Source organism: Acromyrmex echinatior, chromosome 18, assembly GCF_024713525.1.
Source record: "Acromyrmex echinatior isolate Ae372 chromosome 18, ASM2471352v2, whole genome shotgun sequence".
Classification (NCBI taxonomy): Eukaryota; Metazoa; Arthropoda; class Insecta; order Hymenoptera; family Formicidae; genus Acromyrmex; species Acromyrmex echinatior.
In genome coordinates this window covers 7,775,221-7,798,028 of record NC_141869.1, presented here as the reverse complement: position 1 = coordinate 7,798,028, position 22,808 = coordinate 7,775,221, and the positions used below count along the sequence as shown (strand labels likewise).

At 34.1% G+C, this 22,808-nt stretch overlaps 1 protein-coding gene across 1 annotated transcript in view; it reads right to left on the bottom strand.

Annotated features, from left to right (window-relative positions):
* Positions 1–1,565: 1,565 nt before the first annotated feature.
* The window catches only part of nuf (rab11 family-interacting protein nuf), a 26,136-nt gene continuing 4,893 nt past the window's right edge, over positions 1,566–22,808 (bottom strand). Inside the window, exons 2-10 of the mRNA XM_011053875.2 lie at positions 21,130–21,678; positions 18,704–18,778; positions 17,381–17,419; positions 16,535–16,649; positions 4,322–4,486; positions 3,583–3,955; positions 3,256–3,401; positions 3,120–3,164; positions 1,566–3,048 (exon numbers count right to left, since the gene is read on the bottom strand). Coding sequence (XP_011052177.1) covers positions 2,926–3,048; positions 3,120–3,164; positions 3,256–3,401; positions 3,583–3,955; positions 4,322–4,486; positions 16,535–16,649; positions 17,381–17,419; positions 18,704–18,778; positions 21,130–21,551 — 1,503 coding nt within the window. The 5' untranslated portion in view covers positions 21,552–21,678 and the 3' untranslated portion in view covers positions 1,566–2,925. The remainder of the gene's footprint in view (positions 3,049–3,119; positions 3,165–3,255; positions 3,402–3,582; positions 3,956–4,321; positions 4,487–16,534; positions 16,650–17,380; positions 17,420–18,703; positions 18,779–21,129; positions 21,679–22,808) is intronic.

Below are 22,808 nucleotides of genomic sequence, written 5' to 3'. Positions count from 1 at the left end.
AGTCTGACAAAATGGTCTGTAATTCGTTATGCAATCTTTATGAACACATAGACCGGTATTCATAGTCCGTTTCTTAATAATTCTATAAAATAAAGACGTAATACATACTATACGTTGAATTTAGCACTGTAGTCCGATTTTCCGCACACTTTATTCGAAGGATATCCTGGGAATAAATTCTAGAAAGTAAAGAATGTCTTTAGAACATATTTTAAAGGTCTGCTCTGCATGAGTTTTACATAATATATTCTTAAATAAAGATTGAAAAAATTTTTAAATTCTTGTTATTTAAATTAATTTTTTTCGCTTTTGAAGCATAATTATCAGACTATACAAGATAATTTGATATTCTTATATGTATAAGGTTTTTGGATTACATACATAAGTAATCATTTTTTAACAAATTGTTTTTATTTATCTTTTTAACAAATTATCCGTATACTCTAAACAACTGCGATTGTTTCGAAAACGCGAATTCGCCCCTCTCACTTAAGGTTCCTCCAGACGATATGGACAATGTATATCAGATTGTCAAATATTCACACATACAGACACACACATGCATAATTCTCCATGAATATAGACCAATTTAACGAATGTGTGCAAAGTTGGCTTATGTTGAACAAATCGTCTGGAAGCATCTTTATAATAAACTCGTTTTAACACTAAATTTGTTCGTGTTGCTTGCACACACAACTTTTTGCATTCAAAATCTTTAGTTTCTCTCTCCAATATCTGAATGTATAATACATATATTTATCTCATTTTAAGTGCAAAAATTTTTGAACATTTCTTAAAAAAGCAACGTGAATAAATCTGGTGCTATATACATAATTACACTTTGAATACGTTTCTTTATGATTTCTATTTCTGTTTTGGTATATTATGAATGCTTTCAAATGATTACAACTTTATTAAAAACCAAATAAACTGAAGTTGAAGATCTTAGTCTAGAAATTCAAAAATTGCTGATTCAATCAGTACATGTGGATATTATAACGAGGTGATGCCACATTTCCTTGCTGATAGTAAAATGGAAATTTTCTCGCTTAGTAGATTGTGTCTTGCAGCAAGTTCACAAAATTATTTAGAAAGTTATTTTTCAGGTAGAGGAATTTTTGAATCGTATATATTTTGACGAATAGCGAAAGTTGAAACGCACTCAGAAAAACTTTTACGAAGAACTGCATAGAATTCTTAATTTTTCGGAGATATTCGTAGTGTGGGATGTAGAGTGACATTGTTTGAGGGCAGAAGATTTCTAGGTTCTTCAATCTTCAAATAACGCCGCTCTATGTCCCACTACGAAAAACTAATAATTTCTAAGATCTTGTCTCAATCTATGTAATTTTTCTGTATTTCTTCGTAAAAATTTGTATTTCGTCAGGGACACATTTTTCGAAATTCTCGATCAAATCCTTCTTTTTTTGAAATCATTGAAGTTATTAGAACACGTTCCAATAAGAGATTTATTCGAGCCTAGATGACGAAAATCGAAGTACCGGTCAACTTTCTCGAAAATCAAAATCAATTTTTGGAAAGCGGGAAAGAAGGCGAAACGAATATCAAAATAGAATCATTTATTGCAATTTTACTAGCTTTCGATATAAAGATCTAGAGTACAAGATAGTTGCCCGTATGATATATTATAGGCGTGTGTAGCCAAGACACAAATTTTCAATGAAAAGGTACTCTAATGCATCACAGTTTTTCGCGACATATGCAGTCTGCAGTTATGTCATCTCCGTTGTCGCACACGCGCGTACATGTACATATACATGACATATATGTACCGATAATCTCGATCCAAAGCAACTCGCCGGTTTGCATAAAGGAACACGGCAGTGTCTTACGCAATGTCTTAGCGAGACACTACCGTGATACATGACATACATATGCATACGTGATCCCCAATTTTAATTATTGATACAGTGCTCGTATGCAGGCAGAGCGGATCAAACTGACTCGAAAAGTCTTACTGGTTTGCAATTTTCACAGTAGTTAAAATTATTAGCAATCGCTAATTCTCTTGTATACTACTTTAATTTTAAATACATTTTTCTGTGCTGTTAGAAGATTTCGTTTCAATAAAAAAGACGGTGGACAATCAGTTCAGAGTGAATTCAGGACCATTTTTAGTATGATTTCTTGTTAACTGTTACGAAAAATGCAAAATAGCATAGAACTTTTCGACTTAGTTTATTCCGTTCTATCTGCATACGAGCGCTGTATCAATAATTATGGGATACCCTGTATATTCATTCGGATTAATCATATATGATCATTAATATGTACGAATACTTTAAAGATATCGCGTATAGCAAAGTGCTTAGGTCAGCCAACGACATGTAAAGAATTCGAGAAGCGTAATTTGTTCACCACTCTGATACTAGCGCGACGAAGTTTGATGGCAGTGGAAAAAAACGGCTCATAGATCTGCAAATAATATGACATCTCAGAGATATAACAGTCGAATATTCTCTCTTTTGTATCATTGTACACACTGCAACTACAATAGCGTCACTTTATTATTTTTTTTTTCTAGATGTACAGAGATGGTCGCTGCCTAGAACTTAAACAGTCATACGAATTTTGATTCTGATAAGATAAATAAAGAAACCCGAAGAAATGTCTTAGACTTATAATTAGAAAAGGCTCTTTTTGCGAATGCTAATTGAACGTCTTTTAGAGTTTTACGTTAAGCGGGAACTATTGCTTTAAAAAGGCTCGACTTTAATTAACAATTGACTTTCAAGTGCGCTTTTGAGCTATATATTCAAATATTCGAAAATATTAATATGTAAAACATATATGTTGGTCAAATTCTAGACAGCCCCCTCGAGTCTCTTCAATTAAAAGAAAGTTAATGTACAACTGCCTTGAAAGCATTAAAACAGAATGTAATGATGGATTATGTGCTATGTATCAGTGCATTTGTTTCACTTCTAACAATTGCGGATAATTTTCCACGATGTTCAATAATATTCCATCAATGTATGTTCTTAATTGCGTGTTCACTTCTTGCTGCTCCTTTAAGGCTTGTTTTAACTGTAACACAAATATAAAAATTAATTATGCCGTTCTCAAAGCAAAATTTCGAATTAAGCTTTAATACGTACTTCAGCCATCGTACACGGTTCATTGAGCTCTCCTTTGCCATCTATCTGTAAGGCGATGAGAAGAAGTTGATGTTAATATCAATTGTTAATATCCATTCGTTATAGTTAATAGATTCGATACATCTTAAGAAAATACCTGATCTGGATTCATGCCGGCTAACAATTCTACAGCAAGACTAGGACCCTTTTCAGCGTTATTATTACAAGGATTCAGCATTATAAGTTCACGACCTGCCTGCAACGCCGCAGCAGCTTGCAATTCGTCTCGAGATTCTTCCAAGCCTACAAATCGATGAATAATATATTATAGTAATATTATTATATAGAACGAAATTTATCTTAACAAATCAATTTAGATACACTGCTTTAGAAATGCTTAAGAAGCGAATGACTTCCGAAAGCTCACGATATGCAATTAATACGATATCCAATTAATAATTCCGTAGTGCAACAATGAACATACTTTTATTGCGAGCTTGAAGTTGAACCACCTGCTGCACCAGTTCTTCAAGCCTCTGCTGATCCTCGTTCCGTAACGAAAGTTCTTCTTCTCTCATAACATCGAGCATATGATGAGCCTCGTTAGCTCGGCTTATCGCATGACGTTCACTTTCGCGCGCGGCGTCCGCTTCCCTTCTGGCCTCCCGGAGATCATTCTCAAGCTGCGCTTTATCCGTTCTCGCTGTCTCGAGCTGTTCGCGTATTCGCGCAATCTCCTCCCGCAAACTGGTATTGTCCAGCTCCGCTGCTTGCAGCTTAATGTCACAGTTTTCCAATTGCAACTGACGTTCACGTTCCAAGCGACACGCCCATTCCCGATGTCTTCGTTGCTCGGCCTGTGAAATACGGAGAAATTTTTTTTTTAATAAAGTATAATCACTTTTTGCGATTAAAAAAGCCTATAACTTCATCTTATCTATAGTATAGATTCTATACTATAGAGAATCCTCGAAGAGCATAGGAACAAAAATTATGCTCTTCAATTGTTTTCGATATCGAATTCAAAATGCAAAATATCTTATAAAAAAATGAAAGAAATGATTTTATTGTATAGTTATATACGTGTTACGTATATAATGCATATGAAAATATATAATGTACGTATTTAAAATGTATATACATTTACAATGAACTTTAAAAATTATTAATTTTCCTTTTTTTATACTAGATTATGTTTAACCGATCTATATCGAGTTACTTACTTGAAGCCTCTCTTCGGCTCTCGTTTCTGCATCTTTGGCTGCTTCCTCGAGCATCAATATTCGCGCCTGTAATGTTGCATTTTCTTGTTTCGCTCGAGCGTACCTTTCCTCACCGACCGACTTAGTATCCGCTAAAGCATCCATTTGCTCTTGGATCATTTGAACCTGTGGCATTTAAAAGGAGTTTAAGGTTTCATACGAAACACATCGCCTTCATATTTCATTTCATACACTTTCTAGAGTGAGTCGTTCCTAATCGTGATATAAAGTAATCTTAATGATGTTAAACACGTTTTCATCGACTTTTTTTACATCCAAAAAACAAAACTCTATTACGCAGAAAATTTTACGAGGATATTACAAGTTTATATTTTATAAATTTTGTTACCATTTAGATTTTAGATAGGTTTTAGATAAGTTTCAGAGATTTTCGTTTAAAAAATCATTTGAAAGAGAATTTTTAAGGGATATTGCTATGTCCTACGCCACAAGAGATTTAAGAAAAGTGAAAAGATGTAAGAATTTTCTAGAGGTGAATTAAAAATAGAATTTATAAAATAGTCCTTTCTTAATGGATCCTTTTTTAAGAATATATAAAAGTAAACTTATGTCTACAAGATTTTTCGCTATTCGTATAAGAAACTGGAAAGTCTATCTTATATAGGCATTTTAGAACATAGGAAACAACTATAAGAACGAAATCTAATTGTAAGTATATAATTTATAAAAATATTAGGTGTTGGAATTAATTCGTAGCGTTTTACAAGTGATGGGAAGTACTTTCATTAATGTATTTTTTAATGCTCATGTGAAATAAATAACATTCTTTCATTAAAAAACGCTACGAATTAATTCCAACACCTAATAATAATACCTTAGATAAAAATTAACGAATAAAAACATACATTTATTATCTATTGGGTCATTTAAAAAGTATCCGCGGTACTTTGTTACTAGATATATGACCATCAACACATCTAGTGACAAAAAACCGCGGATACTTTTTAGATGACCCAATATTTTACTTGATTGGAAGCATGGCAATAGAGAGCTAGAATACTAATACTTTGGTAAAAGTATAGAAAAGAAGAGCAATCGCCGATAACTGACATTTAATGCCAAAATGTTCTCCAAGCAACGTACTTTCGAAGTATAAACAAATCTGATTTTTTTGTCAAGTGTAACATATGAAAAACAAATAGTTTAATCTGTGCGCTCCGCGTCGCGCTTCAAGTTTCTTTTTTCTACAAAATTATTTGTTCATATGTATTTGGTGCCAATACAGACTTCTATAACTAGACTGCTGACTCAATGATAGAAAGAGATGAATCTGATTTCGAGCTGTCCTTGTTTCAGTTCATATGTATATGTATGCACCCTGTCTATGAATATCGCGTGAATTTATATGAAAACACTAACGTTATTATCCATGTGATTTATATATGTGAGAGTGAGTAAACATAAACATGACGCTGTCTTCAAACATGGAGGCAAAGTTGGCAGTATATTTATAGAAGTCTGTGGTGCCAAAATGATTTCGAGACATTATACTATTGAAACATACTAAACCACGATTTTTTTGCTAATACTAAAATGTGAGAAATGAAAAATTTCTTCCAGCCAATCACAGCGCTGCATAATCATAAACGCTTCTAACGCGGCGGACAGATATATAGGCGCGCGACGATATTGTTATTGAGAAACATTTGATTCCTATTTACATCGATCATACGATCTGTTAACGCAATGTCTGGATGTACTTGGAACGCAAATGAAAGTTTAACTCGACATCTTGAGAGCCAAAGCATCTCAATTGCAATGTAAAAATACTCAAAATTACTGCTTCTATTGCCACTGGCATTTTCAACAAAGGATATTCTGTCTATTTTAAAAATCATTAATGAATTGGAAATTAATATTAGTCCGGAATGAGGAAGTTGAAGCACTACTGTGTGCCCCTGGAATAGTAGATTTCGAACATTGAAAATATTCAAGAACTACATTGAAAACTTTAAACGTTTATCCCAAAATCTGTCTTTTAAATTTTCTTTAATTTTGTATATACGATTTAAAAAAAAATTATTTGGCCAATCAACTTCTTATAAAACTTTTTAGATAATGATCAACCTTCCTCAATGAATCTAAAAAATTATTTTAAAAACCAATATTAACAGTTTTTTTTTTGCATAAAGAAATGGACGCTGTCTAATGAAAATCGTAATTTTTTTTTCAAAGTCGCACAAAATTTTAATTTATATATATATATATATATTAGGTGTTGGAATTAATTCGTAGCGTTTTTTAATGAAAGAATGTTATTTATTTCACATGAGCATTAAAAAATACATTAATGAAAGTACTTCCCATCACTTGTAAAACGCTACGAATTAATTCCAACACCTAATATATATGTATATATATTTTTAATTTTAAAGGTTTATTTGGAACAAAATAACATGAAAATTATAAATATTTTCTTCGTTTTTGTTTCAAGAATTAAAGTACCGAGGATACACAAAATTAAATGTTTATATATTTATCCTGAATAACTTTTTTCTTTACACAAAAAATTAAATGTATAATAGTTGTATTAAAATGTAAAAAAAATTTTAAATAGGCATTAGTCTTCCTGTTTAAAAATTACGAAAGATCATTCTTCTTCGGTCTCCTAAAATTCCCCCCTTAAAAAAAGCAATAGAAAATACTAATAACTTCGATTAACCAAGTATGGAAAAATGATACGCTGAAAATTAAAAATCCAATGATGTCATTCACTGAGAAGACTACAAAGAGCTACCGATCGAATATGAACGGATCGATTAATTGACACACTAAGGACGGTATTTATAATCAATTCTTATATCAAGTCTTAAGACGCTAATACAGGTTTCTGATTGATTCGCGACTTCTTAAGACGGTCTTGAATATAAGATCTGACGAATATCGGCTTAAGAATCCACGAATAGTACCTTCGTAGGTGCGGAATTATTTGGAGAAAGTATATTGAAGGAAAGTTGGAAACGCATACTCCCTTTAGGAGCATGCCCACGCTGTCGCGATTATCAATGCTGCGGCTATCAATGGAGACGACGGACTACTTACAGTCTTCTTGTCTCTTTTTATTGGAACAGCCTGTCACAGAAGCCTGTCACAGAAGCGAAGAAAGTATATGATAAAATCTTGCCTTCAGGCCTCGTATCCCTATTATATTATGTTGCGCGCATGTAACAACGACTATGCACGATTAGAAATACTCGCTATCTTAGATCATCAGAAAATATCGCAAGCGATAACAATAATCAACTGATATCCCTTTGAAGATGAGTTTTATATAATCGAACGATATACATAAAACGATATCGCATAAAAATCTCATTTACTATTGTCATTTTCCATGTCTTTTCGACGTATCCGAGTGAGCACGCAAAGTGAAATGTCGTTTATGCGCGAAATGCAAATATAAAATCTCGAACAGATAAACGTGCCGGTAACAAGGACGCACGAGAATAGCCTCCGCGTTTATTCGCGGGATACATACGCACGTACGCAATGACAGTCTATAACACGCAATAAAGCGTGCGCGCTCTCGCTCTACGTCCGCGGTAGGTCGAACCGAATTCAAAGATTCGAAGAAGCGAATTCGCGGTGAATTCAAAATCTCGACGATCGTTTGATGCTTCCTGCCGGGCGGGCCAGGGCCAGAGATTATCATTCTCCTCTTACTTGCTCGCCAAGCCGGTGCCCACGGCGACGAGGTGGATGTCGATCGTTGCGTGGCGGCGACGGCGACGATGGCGACGGCGATTGCTGTCCTAGGAATTGGAACTGGCCTTCCCACAGGTCATACTCGAGGCCAGCGCCAGGGCCGGAAGACGGCCCCTCCCCGGAAAAAGACACGTGGTCGTCGCGGTCGACCGTCTTCTCGCAAAAGTTCAGCTCCATCGCGGCGCGACGCGTCGCGTTCTTGTAGGCCCGGTCGTTCGTGTTTATCGCGTCACGTCATCGCCTGTATTGCGAGCGCACTCGTCATTCCCGCGCGTGCTCCTCCGTCTTCGTCGTCGTCGTCGTCGTCGCCCTCGTCGGCGTCACCGTCACCGTCGCCCGCGTCCTCACGACGTGCGATCGTGCCGCACTAACATGCATTGAGAATGCACTCCGGACTTCCTTCCGTGCGAAGTCACACGCACTTCTACCGCGTCTTAGGCAACTTTACGTGCCAGGAATATATTCCGAGTCCCCTGTTCGCTCACATGTTTCTCTTTCATTCTGCCATTCTCTCTCTCTCTCTCTCTCTCTCTCTCTCTCTCTCTCTCTCTCTCTCTCTCTCTCCCTCCGTCTGTCTGTCGCTCGCTCACTCGCTCGCTCGTTGCTTCTATCTACTGATCGCCTACTTCGAGCCAGGAGTCTAAAGTAATCACCATTGAGTCCATTTGCGTTTCATACCACGTGCCGATTAACTCTACACTCGACAGTAGCACGAGTTACGCCGAACGCACCCTAGTGTTCGACGTCGCGTTTTTTCTCTATACTCGTGACACTCGTCAAGAAAGTATTGCCAATGTCTCTAACGGAACGAAAATCGATATGATTCCCATTATGTTCCAACGTTGCGGAGGCGCGAAAATATTCATTCGTAACGTCGATAATCATCAAACGGTTCACTCTTCCATAGATATAAACCGTGTTCTCTGATATACACTGCCAGTACTGAAAAGTGAAAATCTATAATATACATACATACATACACACACACACACAAACACACATTACGTATCATATTATAAATTTTCAGTGTATTGGTAATTGGTATATATCGGAACACGGTCAATAACTCGTAGAAGTTACGCTGAGTTTTAAATTTATAGGCAACGCAATTTAAAGCGTACTTTTTTAAGCGGTGAACATTTTTCTTATGATAAATTCGATCACTCGCATTACACTGAATCAGTGCATATTAAAAGCTGCTTTATATAAAATATCTCGATGCAGTGATACAATATAATCAACGAACTGCGCAGTTGCCGTGGCCATATTGAATCCCCAGGTAGCAAGCTACGTCATTTTGACATCAAATGACGTCATTTGACGTCAGCTTGCTACCAAGATCGTGACGTCACAAGCGAGAAATAATACGTTAAGGAATCATTTATATTGGCCGTAACTGTATAATCTGTAAGAATTGACTAATTACAGCCGAATTCTCCTCGTATTCAATTATAAGAAGGGAATGCTCGACTGATTAGTGATTAGTCAATTTTTACAGATTATGGCATACAGTATACGATTAGAGTAGTAAGTCTTAAATCTTAAGGAATTGATCAATCATATTCAATTATTCTTCTCACATTCGATTGTAATTGATCACAATCAATTTTTTAAGATTAAATTTTTATTAATTTGAAGGAATTTTCAAACATTCCACAAAACCAAAAATAATATGTATATTAATATAAATAATAATAAAAATAAATATAATATTTATATTCTAATGTATCATATAAATATTATATTACTGTAATATTTATTATATTAATATAAACATAGTTTGCCAATATATTATAAGTTCGAATTCTTGAAGAATTATGCGATGGTCATTGTTAATTCAAATTCGGACATACAAGATTAATAGCACACAATACCTTATAATTTAAATTTGCCATAACTTACTATTCAATCGTGTTCGAGCCATGAATTATTTTTTTTTCTGCGAACCAGGAATCTGCGTAGTCGGTTGCCGTTCACGAGACATTACCTTGTTCTCGATGTCCATTTTTTATACGATTCGTATACTAGATAAGCGATCCATCCCGCAATCAACAGGAAACTCAGGAAGGGCCACGCGAACAGACCCGCGGCTTGCGCCGAACGGGCCATATACCTCCTTCTGATCAAGCTCGATCTATAATAGGTATGATAAACCTTTAAGCCTCTTGCTCTAAGCTCTAAATTGTAATGTTTGTTTCTCGATAAAAAGCGTTTTTGGCGTTGTCTTAAGCTTGGCTGTAACCCTAAAGGGGATGCTGGAGCCGTCTGTATTACCGATAAAACTAATTTTTTTGATATTTTTGTTCCGGTCGAATTTCTTCGTAGTAATTTCACAGAATAAAAATTTCTTTTCCACAATTAAAATGTATATGTTAATGTACTTGTCGCAGTATATTTCGTGTTCAAAGCTGAAAAAATAACAGAATTACAGATTTCTTTATCCATTTTTATCTCAATATGGCGACCAACGCTAAAAATAAAACGGACAATAAAATATATCGACGACAAGTACATTAGCATATACATTTTAATTGTGGAAAAGGAATTTTTATTCTGTGAAACTATTACGAAGAAATTCGACAGGAATAAAAACGTCTAAAACGCTTGTTTTATCGATAATACAGGAGGTTCTAGTATCTCCCTAAGCTTTAAAGAGTTTTTTATCTTTGGAAGTCTAATGAGACAATTTTTTTAGGATTTTTTTTTACGAAACCCATGCTACGAATAATCATTAAGCTATTGTAGATTTGTTACACATATATTGAATTATCCTCAATAAAAATTTGATAGTAATAGATATTTTAATTTAAAATAGATCATTAATTTCAAAATTACTAGCTTATTAACTAAGAGTACGATCAACGTGGTGCTACAAATGCTTTAAAGCGTTTCTTGATTGGTCAATCAAGCGCTTCATAGTTTTTGTAGCGAGACTTTGACCATAGCCTAAAACAAAAAAAGCATTACAAAAGACATTACTGTGTGATATCGATCTGAAACAAAAATTCTAAGAAATTTTCATTAATGAATATTTGAAAGAAGGAACACATGTGAATTAACCTTGGATTTTTTAAGTTTCAAAAATTAATGTGTTCAATTGAGAACCCTCCCTTATAAATTATGACACTTATAGGTGCGTTCCATTTGGCGCTCACAAGTCTTGCGAGCATTATTTGTCCTTGTTTAACGTTTCATAAATAACAAGAATAAAATGATTCCATGAGCATTGAGAACGTCAAGTGGAATGCACTCTATGTCATACATTATGACCAGAGTCCGGATCTCGGTACCGTTTTCCCCACTCCAGCAGCGCGCGTCACGAGAAACTACTTGCTCTACGTCACTACGGTATAGTCTAACGTACTAAATAGGACATCATCGCACAGAACAAAGAAATATATTAACTCATTTTACTATTAGGTGTTGGAATTAATTCGTAGCGTTTTTAATGAAAGAATGTTATTTATTTCACATGAGCATTAAAAAATACATTAATGAAAGTACTTCCCATCACTTGTAAAACGCTACGAATTAATTCCAACACCTAATAGTTTAACACATAATATATTTCTTTGTCCATTTAATACGCTAGAACGTTATATAGTGGTATAAACGGTACTGATTCTTGTACAGATCTAATAAATATGTATATTTCTTTGCTCTATCTATGCGAAGACATTTGATATGCTAACGGTTGGACCGTTACACTAACATTGCTTTTCGCTTGGAGTGGAGAAAATGACACTGAAATCCAGATTCTGATTATAGTAATATTCTGATTATACTAACCACCAGGAGATTTGAACTGATTGGCTGCGTTTAGCGAAAAACTTATCCAGTAAGTTCAATGATTAGCAGATTTATTCTGTAATTCTTAATGCAAGTTTCGTTATCGCCGTTACAACGCCGCTGCACAGTAACGTTAAATGATAATGAAATTCGCATTAAGAGTTACAGAATAGACCTACAATTTTCTCTGCTGAACGCAGTCATTATATAAAAAATTTTTAAAAACTTGTCTCTGCTTATTCAAGCTTTTAACATGATATTGAACCTCCTAATGACTACTGAAAGCATAACTCAATTAGCGCTCAAAGATCTCACTTACTTATATACATATGTATTTATTTATGTATCGACAACATTCTAAGATTAAATTGATGTTTTTCACTTTTTCTCCTTTTCCAAAACTTATGTCTCTCTTTAATTGTTCATAATTAAAAATGTCTTGACATTCCTGTTTCAGATCACCTAGAATCGAGATATCATGCATACCGCATTTTTTCAGTACCTCTATAAACGCTAATTTTTTTTAGATTAAAGATATCAAATCTTTACTCTGAAGAGAATTTAATATATAAACAAAAGATCCTTCTGAAGCAATCAGCTCCTGTATTTTATAACTCGTTATATAATCGTTATGTGCTCATAATGACGGTTATGCAGATATTTTATATTTATAGTAAAAAAATTGCGCAACTGTCGTTGTGAATACATAACGTGTTACAGAATTTCGCTACAGATTTCAATTATAAAGTTTAGAGCTTATATTAGAGGAGATTAACGTCACAACTCAAAGCTGCTAGAGCAAAAGACTGAAGGCGTACTGCATCTATTCCAGAGATGGGAAGTAACTCGTTACTTTTAACGAAATTACAGTTAGAGTTACTTTCTTTCAGTAACTACAACTTAACTTCGTTACTTTCTTTTTATCAGTAACTGTATCTTAACTTAGTTACATTTTTTAAGTAACTAGTAACATAAATTTAATAATTAATTTCGATATATTTCTTATTTGTCGATTTAGTGTGTGATTTGGCTCTACAAATGCTTCGAAACATTTAATTGATCAAGCAGAAGAAAGAAATTTACTAATTGATCAATTAGAGAATGCTTTAAAACATTTGTAGCATTAAGTAGACCGTAACTTATATTGATTATGGCTGCGTTTATATTCACTGTTAATGCTGAAGCTAATACTGGGCCTCTATTCTTGAAAAGAAATGTATACGCAAGACTAGGGAAATACTATATTATAAGTGAAAGCCAGTTAATGAAGAATTTAGCGATTGGGATAATTTTTTTCATTTTAACCAGCGAACAAAAGAAATCGAATTTTTACAAGAAGAATTGTACTGTTTTTTGAAGTCCAATATTCACAATTTCCATTGTTGACATGTTAAATGGCAGAAAAAAAAATTCTTCATTACTAAAAGTTACTTTTTTTAGTAATTGTAACGATAACTAACTACTTTTACATAGTAACTTTCCCATCCCTGACCTATTCTAAACCGGAGCTTACGCGAAGCTATTGTCACGTTACGACTGAAGCGGACTTGTTCGTGAAGCTAACTCGCGATTTCATGTTGAACGCCATTAAATGCAATGGTTTGCGGCTCACGTTTCCATGTGCTGAAATTTCATCAAGCCTTACGACAAAGCTATTTCTTCCATCAACCTAGATTGAACCCCGTCGTGCCGCAATGTTGTACATACGTACATGAATACGTAAATTACTCAGGCGGTTACGTATTTCTTGCTACGATGCGATGGGCACACACGCGAACTTGCCAATTTAATTGACGATCCATCGCGACAACGTCACCATTGTATATCCAACATCCTGATAGGTACGTATATTCTATTCACACGAAATTGTCTGCAACGTGTATAAGGCTTCGCGTGTAGCGGAACTATGCATCATGCCTTAAAATTAGTCAGGAATTGGCATATCGTATCAGTATAATTTCAATGAGATCGGATCAAACGCGCGGGAATGATCGCTACGTATATTCGTGATAATGCAAAGCCAACGATTAACACGAGCCCCCCGACATGCTTCCATTTAACGATATACATTTTTCATTAACTTTCTACAACTTTCTCTAAATTAACTTTTGGTGTTAGAATTTATTTATTTCATTTTATCTCTATTGCGTTAGCTGTGTATTATAATTATGACATAAAAAGTTTATTATTATAAATATTAATTATTTATCAAATTTATATATAAAGAATTCATTAACAATATATTATAGTTATATGTTATAATTCCCTGGTGAAATTTTTTTTTTAATTCTTCATATAATTTTTTAAAAGTTTTATGATATAAATTTTATATTTTTTCACAACTTCTGGATAATTTTACTATAAAAAAAAATATATATTTTAGATTTTTATAAATTGATACACTTTCAGAAATTAATTTTGAAAAAGTACATTCTTTTTAGGTTTATTCTTCTATAAAAATTGCATCGATTCCATAATCTTGTCTAAATAAAATAGATATTTTTCTTGTAAAAAATAATTATTACTTGCTCTCGTTGGTGACTCAGTATTCACTCAATCAGGCGTTCTACTCGTTTCTCTTAATTGAAGTCCTTTGTATACTTCAGATTTTACTTTGCTTTCTGTATTTTCTCGTTATTGGCAATCACTTTTCGAAATGGAAATACCGATGGATTCGAAATTTTTCAGTATTTCCCACGAACTCGGTTTGGACAATCTCGTTGTCTTCAATTTCGCTTTCGTCTCGGTCAACTTCGCTTTCGTTGTTCTCGTAGACGGGATTTACGAATGTCTTCGTTATCGTATCCGTTAATGAGAAGGATTCGCCGGGATCCACGCACGAAGGACCGTGATCTGCGTTCCGCTCGGTACATTGGAGAAATTCCGCGGGATAATTCTGAGCCTCGTCTTGTGTCTTCGCGGTCTGCACGAGTCGAGAAAGATGGACAAAATCAAGGCAGATTCCTCATGCAGGGGACTCGATCTCTTTACGGAACTCAGTCCCCGCGATTATAGCCCTGCGCAATAAGGGCGAAAAAGATACATATTACGTGTTAAGCTTGAAACACAATAAAGAAAGCACAAGACAATAGGAAAAAGATATACCCGATTTCTGATAGGTTGAAATCTCTTATTCTCTGTTCTTATTGCTTGCGCTTTTCAATTGTGCATTAAGCTTTATCTGCGTCTACAGTTCTCTGTGGAGTGGTCTCATGAATAGTAAAAGTGTCGTTTCATTCTTTTCTTTGTTTGCAGGGGCGGATTCGTGTAGTCATGGAAATTATCAGTGAAACTTAAAATTCCTGGATTCGTCACTGCAGTCATTAGATAATGATGTCAGAAAAAAAAAGACTTCATGACTCATTCTCACAGTATTGAAATAAATCAGGCCTGTCCAAGCGTTGTATCGTCTCTCAATTTGCAATTATAATAGCCATTTTTTATTTTGCCTATCATTCTCTCATGTCTGTGATACCCATAACGGTGCTATACCGGTCTTCTTCAGGTATCCTTATTTCTTATTATAAAAAGTGTGATATTATACAAAAGTATATTCTCATACAGAAGTTTGCAGCAATATTGCAGTAACGTGTTATTTACGCTTCGTCTCGCATATTGAGACGGTGTGGCGAAGAGATGAAAGTGTTTCGGCTTACAAGCCGAATTTTGGACAGGCCGGAAATAAATCGACTTTTTCATATGTCGTCAGCGAAGTTATTCGAAAGTAATTGTATCTATCTCTTAAAAATTGTGTGATAGATCTGTATAACTTTAACTAATTCTAAATACCAAAAAGTCAGCATCCGCCCCTGTTGTTCACAGTTGTGGCAGGTGGAACAATTATACAGAATAATTAAACTGACTATGAACAATCTAAATTCATAAATATCTTTCAATTCGATTGAATTAATTCCGTGAGACAGCTGCGAAATAAATTGGAGGAAGTGGGACTTACTTGTGAAGCGAGCCAGGGCAAGTGTAGCCAAGCAGCGATCTTTCGGCGAGATTCGCGAGAGATGTTACGGTAAACAATCACGAGCAAACCGATCGCAAGAAGAAAGAGGAGAACACCGGTAGACCAAAAAGTCGCGGGCTCTTCCTTAGCAACGTCGTGAACGTAATAGGGCGATGGACAAAATGAGCTCGGATATGTGTGATATGCCGCGTAGGGATCGTACGAAGGGCAACGTGGATACGCGGAAGGTGGGTAGAAAGGATAAGGAACGGGATGAGGAACCTGTACCGCGGGATGTGGTTGGTCCCTCTCAGAATTACGATGTACGCCGCCGTAAGGTTGACGAGAACGCGTAGCGCACATTGGCAATAGATCCTAGAATTTCTTAGGACTTAGGAGGGACACTTTGCATCCTCGGTACGTAGGAACAAAGTGACTTCCACCAAGATAATTTTGACTGCGAACGACTTTCCAAATCAGGTTAAAGGAGGAACTGGTGGTTCCACGCGAAAGTTGACAAACGAATCTTTGCCTTCTGTTGCGACTCCGTTCGGGTCGCATCGCACTTTTTCGCTTTTTCAAAATGGGAATAATTCATGGCTCGAAGCGATAAAAAATAAAAAGGTGAAAATTCATTTATATTCGAATAAGCTCTGATTTAAAAATGAATAAAAAAAAAACTATGTTAAAATCGTAAGGCTTACTTTATGGCTGAGATCCATGACGTCCTCCAAGGATACATCGCTGTACACATCGTCCGTAGCATCGTAATTCGAGCCCATTCCAGAACTGTTGAAGCTGCCACTGCGATAAAGTTGGCTACAAGTATTATAGCAAAAAGATTTCTTTTAATATTCATATGAAAGAATTGATTTTGAAAAGAAATTTCGAAATTGTTATATGAAAGTATTAATATTACACAATTCAGAAAGCTATTTCAAAAATTATACACAGTACATAGTAAGAGTGTAGAAAAAGATATATTTAGCGAAAGTTCTGACAATTAAAAAATAGACATTTTAGTTTGTAAAAATGACAAAATTATTTTTTAATTGCCGTCAAACTGACAATATGTATAAGTCGTATTAGAATATCTCTAAGGATCTCAAGTCGTACGTGAGCGACCAATGTTTTCTCGTTCTTGCCCGTTTTGACAGACGGATAAGACACGTATGTATATAGTTGAACGTAACGATGGTAGCGTAGAAGGAAACGCTAATATCGAGGTAAATCGTGGGTATAGAATGTAACGTAATAGAAGCACACCCACGTTTTAGAAAGTTCGTCGATTCAAGTTCCGTGAAAGGAGCGACTTCGGGAATTATTAACCTTGATGCAAAGGCATCATCCTACGGCCAGCGAACTCTTTTATCCGAGATATATTCATTTCCTTTTGCACGCGCGGGTAAATTGAGAAAAAACGCGAGAGATTGCAAAAAAGAGATCATGTTCGGAACAGGCGGTGAAACTGCCAGTTAATTAAAAGACAGATAATCTATACATTTATATATATATATATATATATAAAATATTGCGTAGTGTTTTCTTACCTTGCTAAAGCGTTAGAACTGAGCCTCTTTCTGCCCGAGCTGCAAACATGAAAATATTTTCCTTAACATTCATATACATGTTATTTACGTTTTATTATAAGATGCTTATATTTAGAGATTACTCGTTCGAGCGAATTATATTGCGTTTCTACCTCCTGCGTTGCCAAACATGACCAAATGTACCTTTGATCATAAGCCAAGTCGTAATTTCTAAAGGGAGTCGCGAGTGGAGAAAGAGAGAGAGAGAATTACGATATATATTATAGATGTTGCATCGTCAATCTTACTAAGTAGCAATCTGCATCGTGCTTACAAATTTAGATTTTTATATTCATTATATCAGAAAAATAATTTTTCTAACAAGTAATGTTTCTCATTGAGTCGTCTCTGATTTGGCTTATGTAGTGTTTTTTATTTTATAGTATTTGCAAAAGAATAATATAAAAAAGGAATTTATGCCAAATAATTCCAAGTTATGTTTCAGTTTTCCTTTTTTTTTCTATTGAAAATCGGAAAATCTGTAAATTCTCATGTAAGCCTTATAAATTATGTGAACACCCAACAATTTTGATATTTTTTGTTCTTATCGTGATTTTAAAGAAAAATTTCATTTTTTCCATAGAAATTTTATATCAAATAATGAATAAGTAAAACAATCAAATTTTATTTTATTTTATTCTATTTTCCTTTCATTGCAAATACATTGCAAATACTAAATACCATAAAAAATATGAGCCAAATCAGAGGCGGTCTAATGAGTTACTTGTAAGTATTACTCAACGTCTTATACGTTCCCGTACTTCGGCAGATTAGAATTATATAATAGAAACAAAACCAATATATTTTTCTGTTGTTATATAAAAAGTGTGTAAAATTATAATATATATAAAAAGTAAGAATTGAATCATTTTCTCTGTTTTAGTATTTAATATCAAGCCAATAGATCAGGGAACAGAAAACAATTGTTTAGGTAACAATGTTTTGTATGAATTTGCTTCCGTCATTTCGTATAGATTGAAGGCCAAAGATACGCAGGCGCTTTTCAAGAAATTTAACAGGTTTCTTATCTTGGTTATTGCATTAATGACGTTATTTAACATGTCGTTAGTCAGTCGCTTTCCCACGAGGATCTTTTTCGCACGCCAAGACGGCGCAGCGAAATCATCATTGTCTCGTCGCGACGACGTATCGTCGCGTTTCTTACGGCACTGCGAACGAATGGCGGAAAATTTCTCAGACGCGAAATTACGCGCGCGTATGTACTTACATGCATACAAAAGTAAGCAACGCTCGTTACAAAGATGATTAATGTCCTTTTCTTACCAAGGAGGCGTTCTTCGCAGCGACGTACGCAACCAGGAATGTTTTCCAATGGTGGAATTCGGACTTCTTGGATTTCTATAAAGTCAGAAAACATAGTGATGATTGCACGATCCCGTTCTGTAAAGTCAGCATAAATTTTCTCATTGTATAACTCGCGATTCAAAGAGAAAATCATTTCATTGTGAATGATTGATAACAACATACGAGACACTTAACAATAGATCTATAAAATATTTTATCTATATTAAGATTCATTAAATCTTTGTTGAAATTTTTAAATCTGAGATCAAAAGATTTTTTTTTAAACATTAAAAATAGTTATGATTTATTGGAATTTGATTTTTTGATTAATATGTTAATTGAGTTATAAAGAAATGCCTTCTCTAACGACAATTTTTCTTAGAATTTTTCATATAATGATTTTTTTAAAATTTCTATTCAAAAATTAGTACATTGAAAAAATATTCTAGATTTAAATAAATATTTATTTGAATGGTGCCAACTAAACATTAAATTACAGTATAAATAAATATTTATTTAATAAAAAGAAATAATTATTAAATCAAATTAATGTTTTTTGTACTAAATATATTTTTTTTGTACTAATTATATTTAATAAATATTTAATTAGCACTATTCAAATAAATGATTCATTAAAATTCATTTTTGTTTATAGTATATTAAAAAATTTTTTAGAATCCTATGTAATTTTGTAATTTATTTTATTTAATTAACTATTATTTTATGTTAGAAAATTTTTTTGTAAGATTTTTTTACAATTTCTATATAATTTTATATAATTTCTATATATTTTTAGAACTTTTTATAAAATTTCTCAGATTTTTTCTACGAATTAAAACATTTTTCAGAAAATACTGAGATTTTTTCTAGAATTCTTTATATATTAAATTATGAAAGAAAATTTAAAAATTTGTATAATATAGAAAAGAATCTAAAAAAGTTAAGGTATTTTTCAGAAATTTTCATAGATATGAAATATATGAAAAGTTCTTAAAAATATTATGACAATTTTTTTCATTAGACAATTTTTTCCATATTGTGATTGCGCCAACATTCTGAGAATCAGTTGTCTATAAACGAATATGTCTTTATCTGATATTAACTTTGCATAATAAGCAGTTTTTTTCCTCATGTGGTATATTTTAAAATGACAGAAAAAACGCGCACGTCAATCAAAAGAAGTTTCGCATTGTATGTCGTATTAGGTAGTACGTATTGAATTTTGCGCAAAAAAAAATTAACAGGAAATCACTATCGAGAATACGCAACACACGAGTGTTGCAAAACGACTCTTGAAAATACATTTCCATTATGTAATTCGTGTGCGACTTGCGCCTACAGATGGCAAATCAGTCGGTATTGTTCCAAGATGATAGACATTGTATGCAGCATGTTGCTCTCATGTAAATTCATCCCAGCGTAAAAATGCACGGGCATGCTTCGGGTATATTGCATTTTAACGTTTTTAGTATCTGTACCATGTATCAGCTTCGAAAATAATACTATATTCCGTAACTGATGTTACGTATATCGAGCAAATAACGGCAGGAAGCAATTAACATAATAGAAGATCTGGTTTGCTTTTGCTCTTTTCTTGTCTAGATTAGAATAGTACAGTGATTCCGGATATTTTGATGCTCGAATATGCGTTATTGCAACTCGATTTCCGATTATTCAAGTTAATTATACAATATAAATAAGAAATATAAATAATTTGAAACCAAGAAAAATTTTACAAAAGATTAAAGTTTCAGAAATAATAACTCGTTTTCACACAACTAAATATTTCAGATTACAAATTCTAATAATAACTTTTTGATATTTCTTAATATACAAGTTCAGGTGTTCTTATATATATATATATATATATATATATATGTATTTATTATATAATATATACGTATATATACATACATGTTATACATACATATATGTTATACAATGCAACATACATGTATTACATAAAATTACTTGACGAAATATCGAATAGAGTGCATCTTATTAAATACTCTCGTATGCAAAAAAAAATGAGTATAAAAGAAAATTAATCATCCCGCAAAGTAATCTTGATATACTCCACTGAGTTTGTGCCTTATTCTGTATTTTGCCGCATTCATCAGTTGTCATGTCAGTTTCTGATAAAATTGTGTGATAAAATACGTATAATATTCCAATATATTATTGATTATATGTTAATGAGATAATACAGCCATGTTGAATGGAACAACAGCGAGATTTTCTAGTAAATCTCGCGTTAATAATCGAATAACGTGCGAAACTAAATATTACTATTTTCACATTAAAACAACTCAAATAAGATAGAAGTTCAAAAATTATATTCTAAATTTTATACTTGGTTTATACCCTGATGTTTCTTCTTCTATCAAAGATATCATTGAACTTACCTGTGCAAGTTGGTACCGGTTGGCGAGGGCGTGGAACTGCTACCACCCGGCGACTCCGGTCCATCATCCACCAAATCGCCCTCAACGGAACCAAAACCTTCGTAGCTCTCCTCTTCGTCGTGACGGCCGATTTTGATTGTGGTAGCATTGGCCGATGCGGCCTGGTGATCGTCCGGGCTCGCGGAATACCGTCCCGAGTCTGTGAGAGTCGAACTGTCGAAATTATGCAGGTCGACCGACATCGAGAGCGAGGGCGGCCCACTCTGATTCCACTCTTGAGGGACGCCGACGCCGACGCTGATGCCGACGCCGTTCGTCGCACGTCTCTCGTCTTCGCGCGACGTGTTCCTCGCGCCGTCGGCTACACCGCTACCGTTAACGGTGGACGTGACGTTCACGATGGATGTACGAGAGCTCACCATCCTTGGACCCCGCAATGGGCCCCGACGGAGTAGTATCCGCGCGTTGCAACGTGGTGCATGCGCCACCAAAGGACACTCTTCTCATCCACCGCCACCGTCACCGTCGTTGTCGCCTGCCCCGTTGTTGCTGAAACACCACGTTTATGAGTCAGACTTAAGGTATGCCAGGAGCGCGTCCGCTTTGAAAGTAACAAGCGGTGTGGTAGACGGGAAAGAAAGAGAAAGAAAGATGCAAGTCAAGTCGAGTCGTTGCCCGCGAGAACTTCTCTTCCCTCATTCTCTGACTGAGAAGTCGGGGTCGAGGTAAACTTGTATATGTATATATATGTATATGTATGCGCAATGTTTTTCACATAATTTAAATCGATCTTGAGAAAGAGAACGTTGCTACGTTGCTGCTATCTTTTATTCAAGATAATAAGAGATACAGAAGCAAAATGCGCGCACGACTGAGTTTGAAGTGCGCCTTATTCTGCATTTTGCCGCATTCATCAGTTGTCATGTCAGTTTCTGATAAAATTCTGTAATAAAATACGTATAATATTCCAATATATTATTGATTATATGTTAATGAGATAATACAGCCATGTTGAATGGAACAACAGCGAGTTTTCTAACAAATCTCGCGTTAATAATCGAATAACGTGCGAAACTAAATTTTCACATTAAAACAACTCAAATAAGATAGAAGTTCAAAAATTATATTCTAAATTTTATACTTGATTTATACCCTGATGTTCTTATAATAACTCTAACGAAAATTTTTCTTAAAATTTTTTATATAATTTTTCAAAATTCTATATATGTTTCTATATACATTTCTGAATTTTTCAGAATCTGTATAATTTTATGACTTTTTAGACAATTTCTAAATTTTTTTTAACAAATTGGGACACTTAAAAACTGTTGAGAAAGTCTAGTTTTTTCTAGAATTTTTTGTACACGTAAATTCTGAAATAATTAAATAATAAAATATATGGAAGTGTCCCTTCCGATTTTGATGAGCTTTTGATAACTTTTTTTGCGTTATCTAGAAAATAAAGAACATGTATTTTTTTATATGTGCTTATATGCATTTTCTGCATATGAGATGAAACACTTATTTGACAAAATCAATTAGTTTCTTTTAAAACGAATATAATGGAAATTATAAAAGACGGAAAAAAATTCTAATAAAAGTTGAATAGTTTCAAGAGCTTCAAAGTTACTTTATAATCGTGATAAAAATTCTTTTCAATTTTTCATGTTTTATAAATA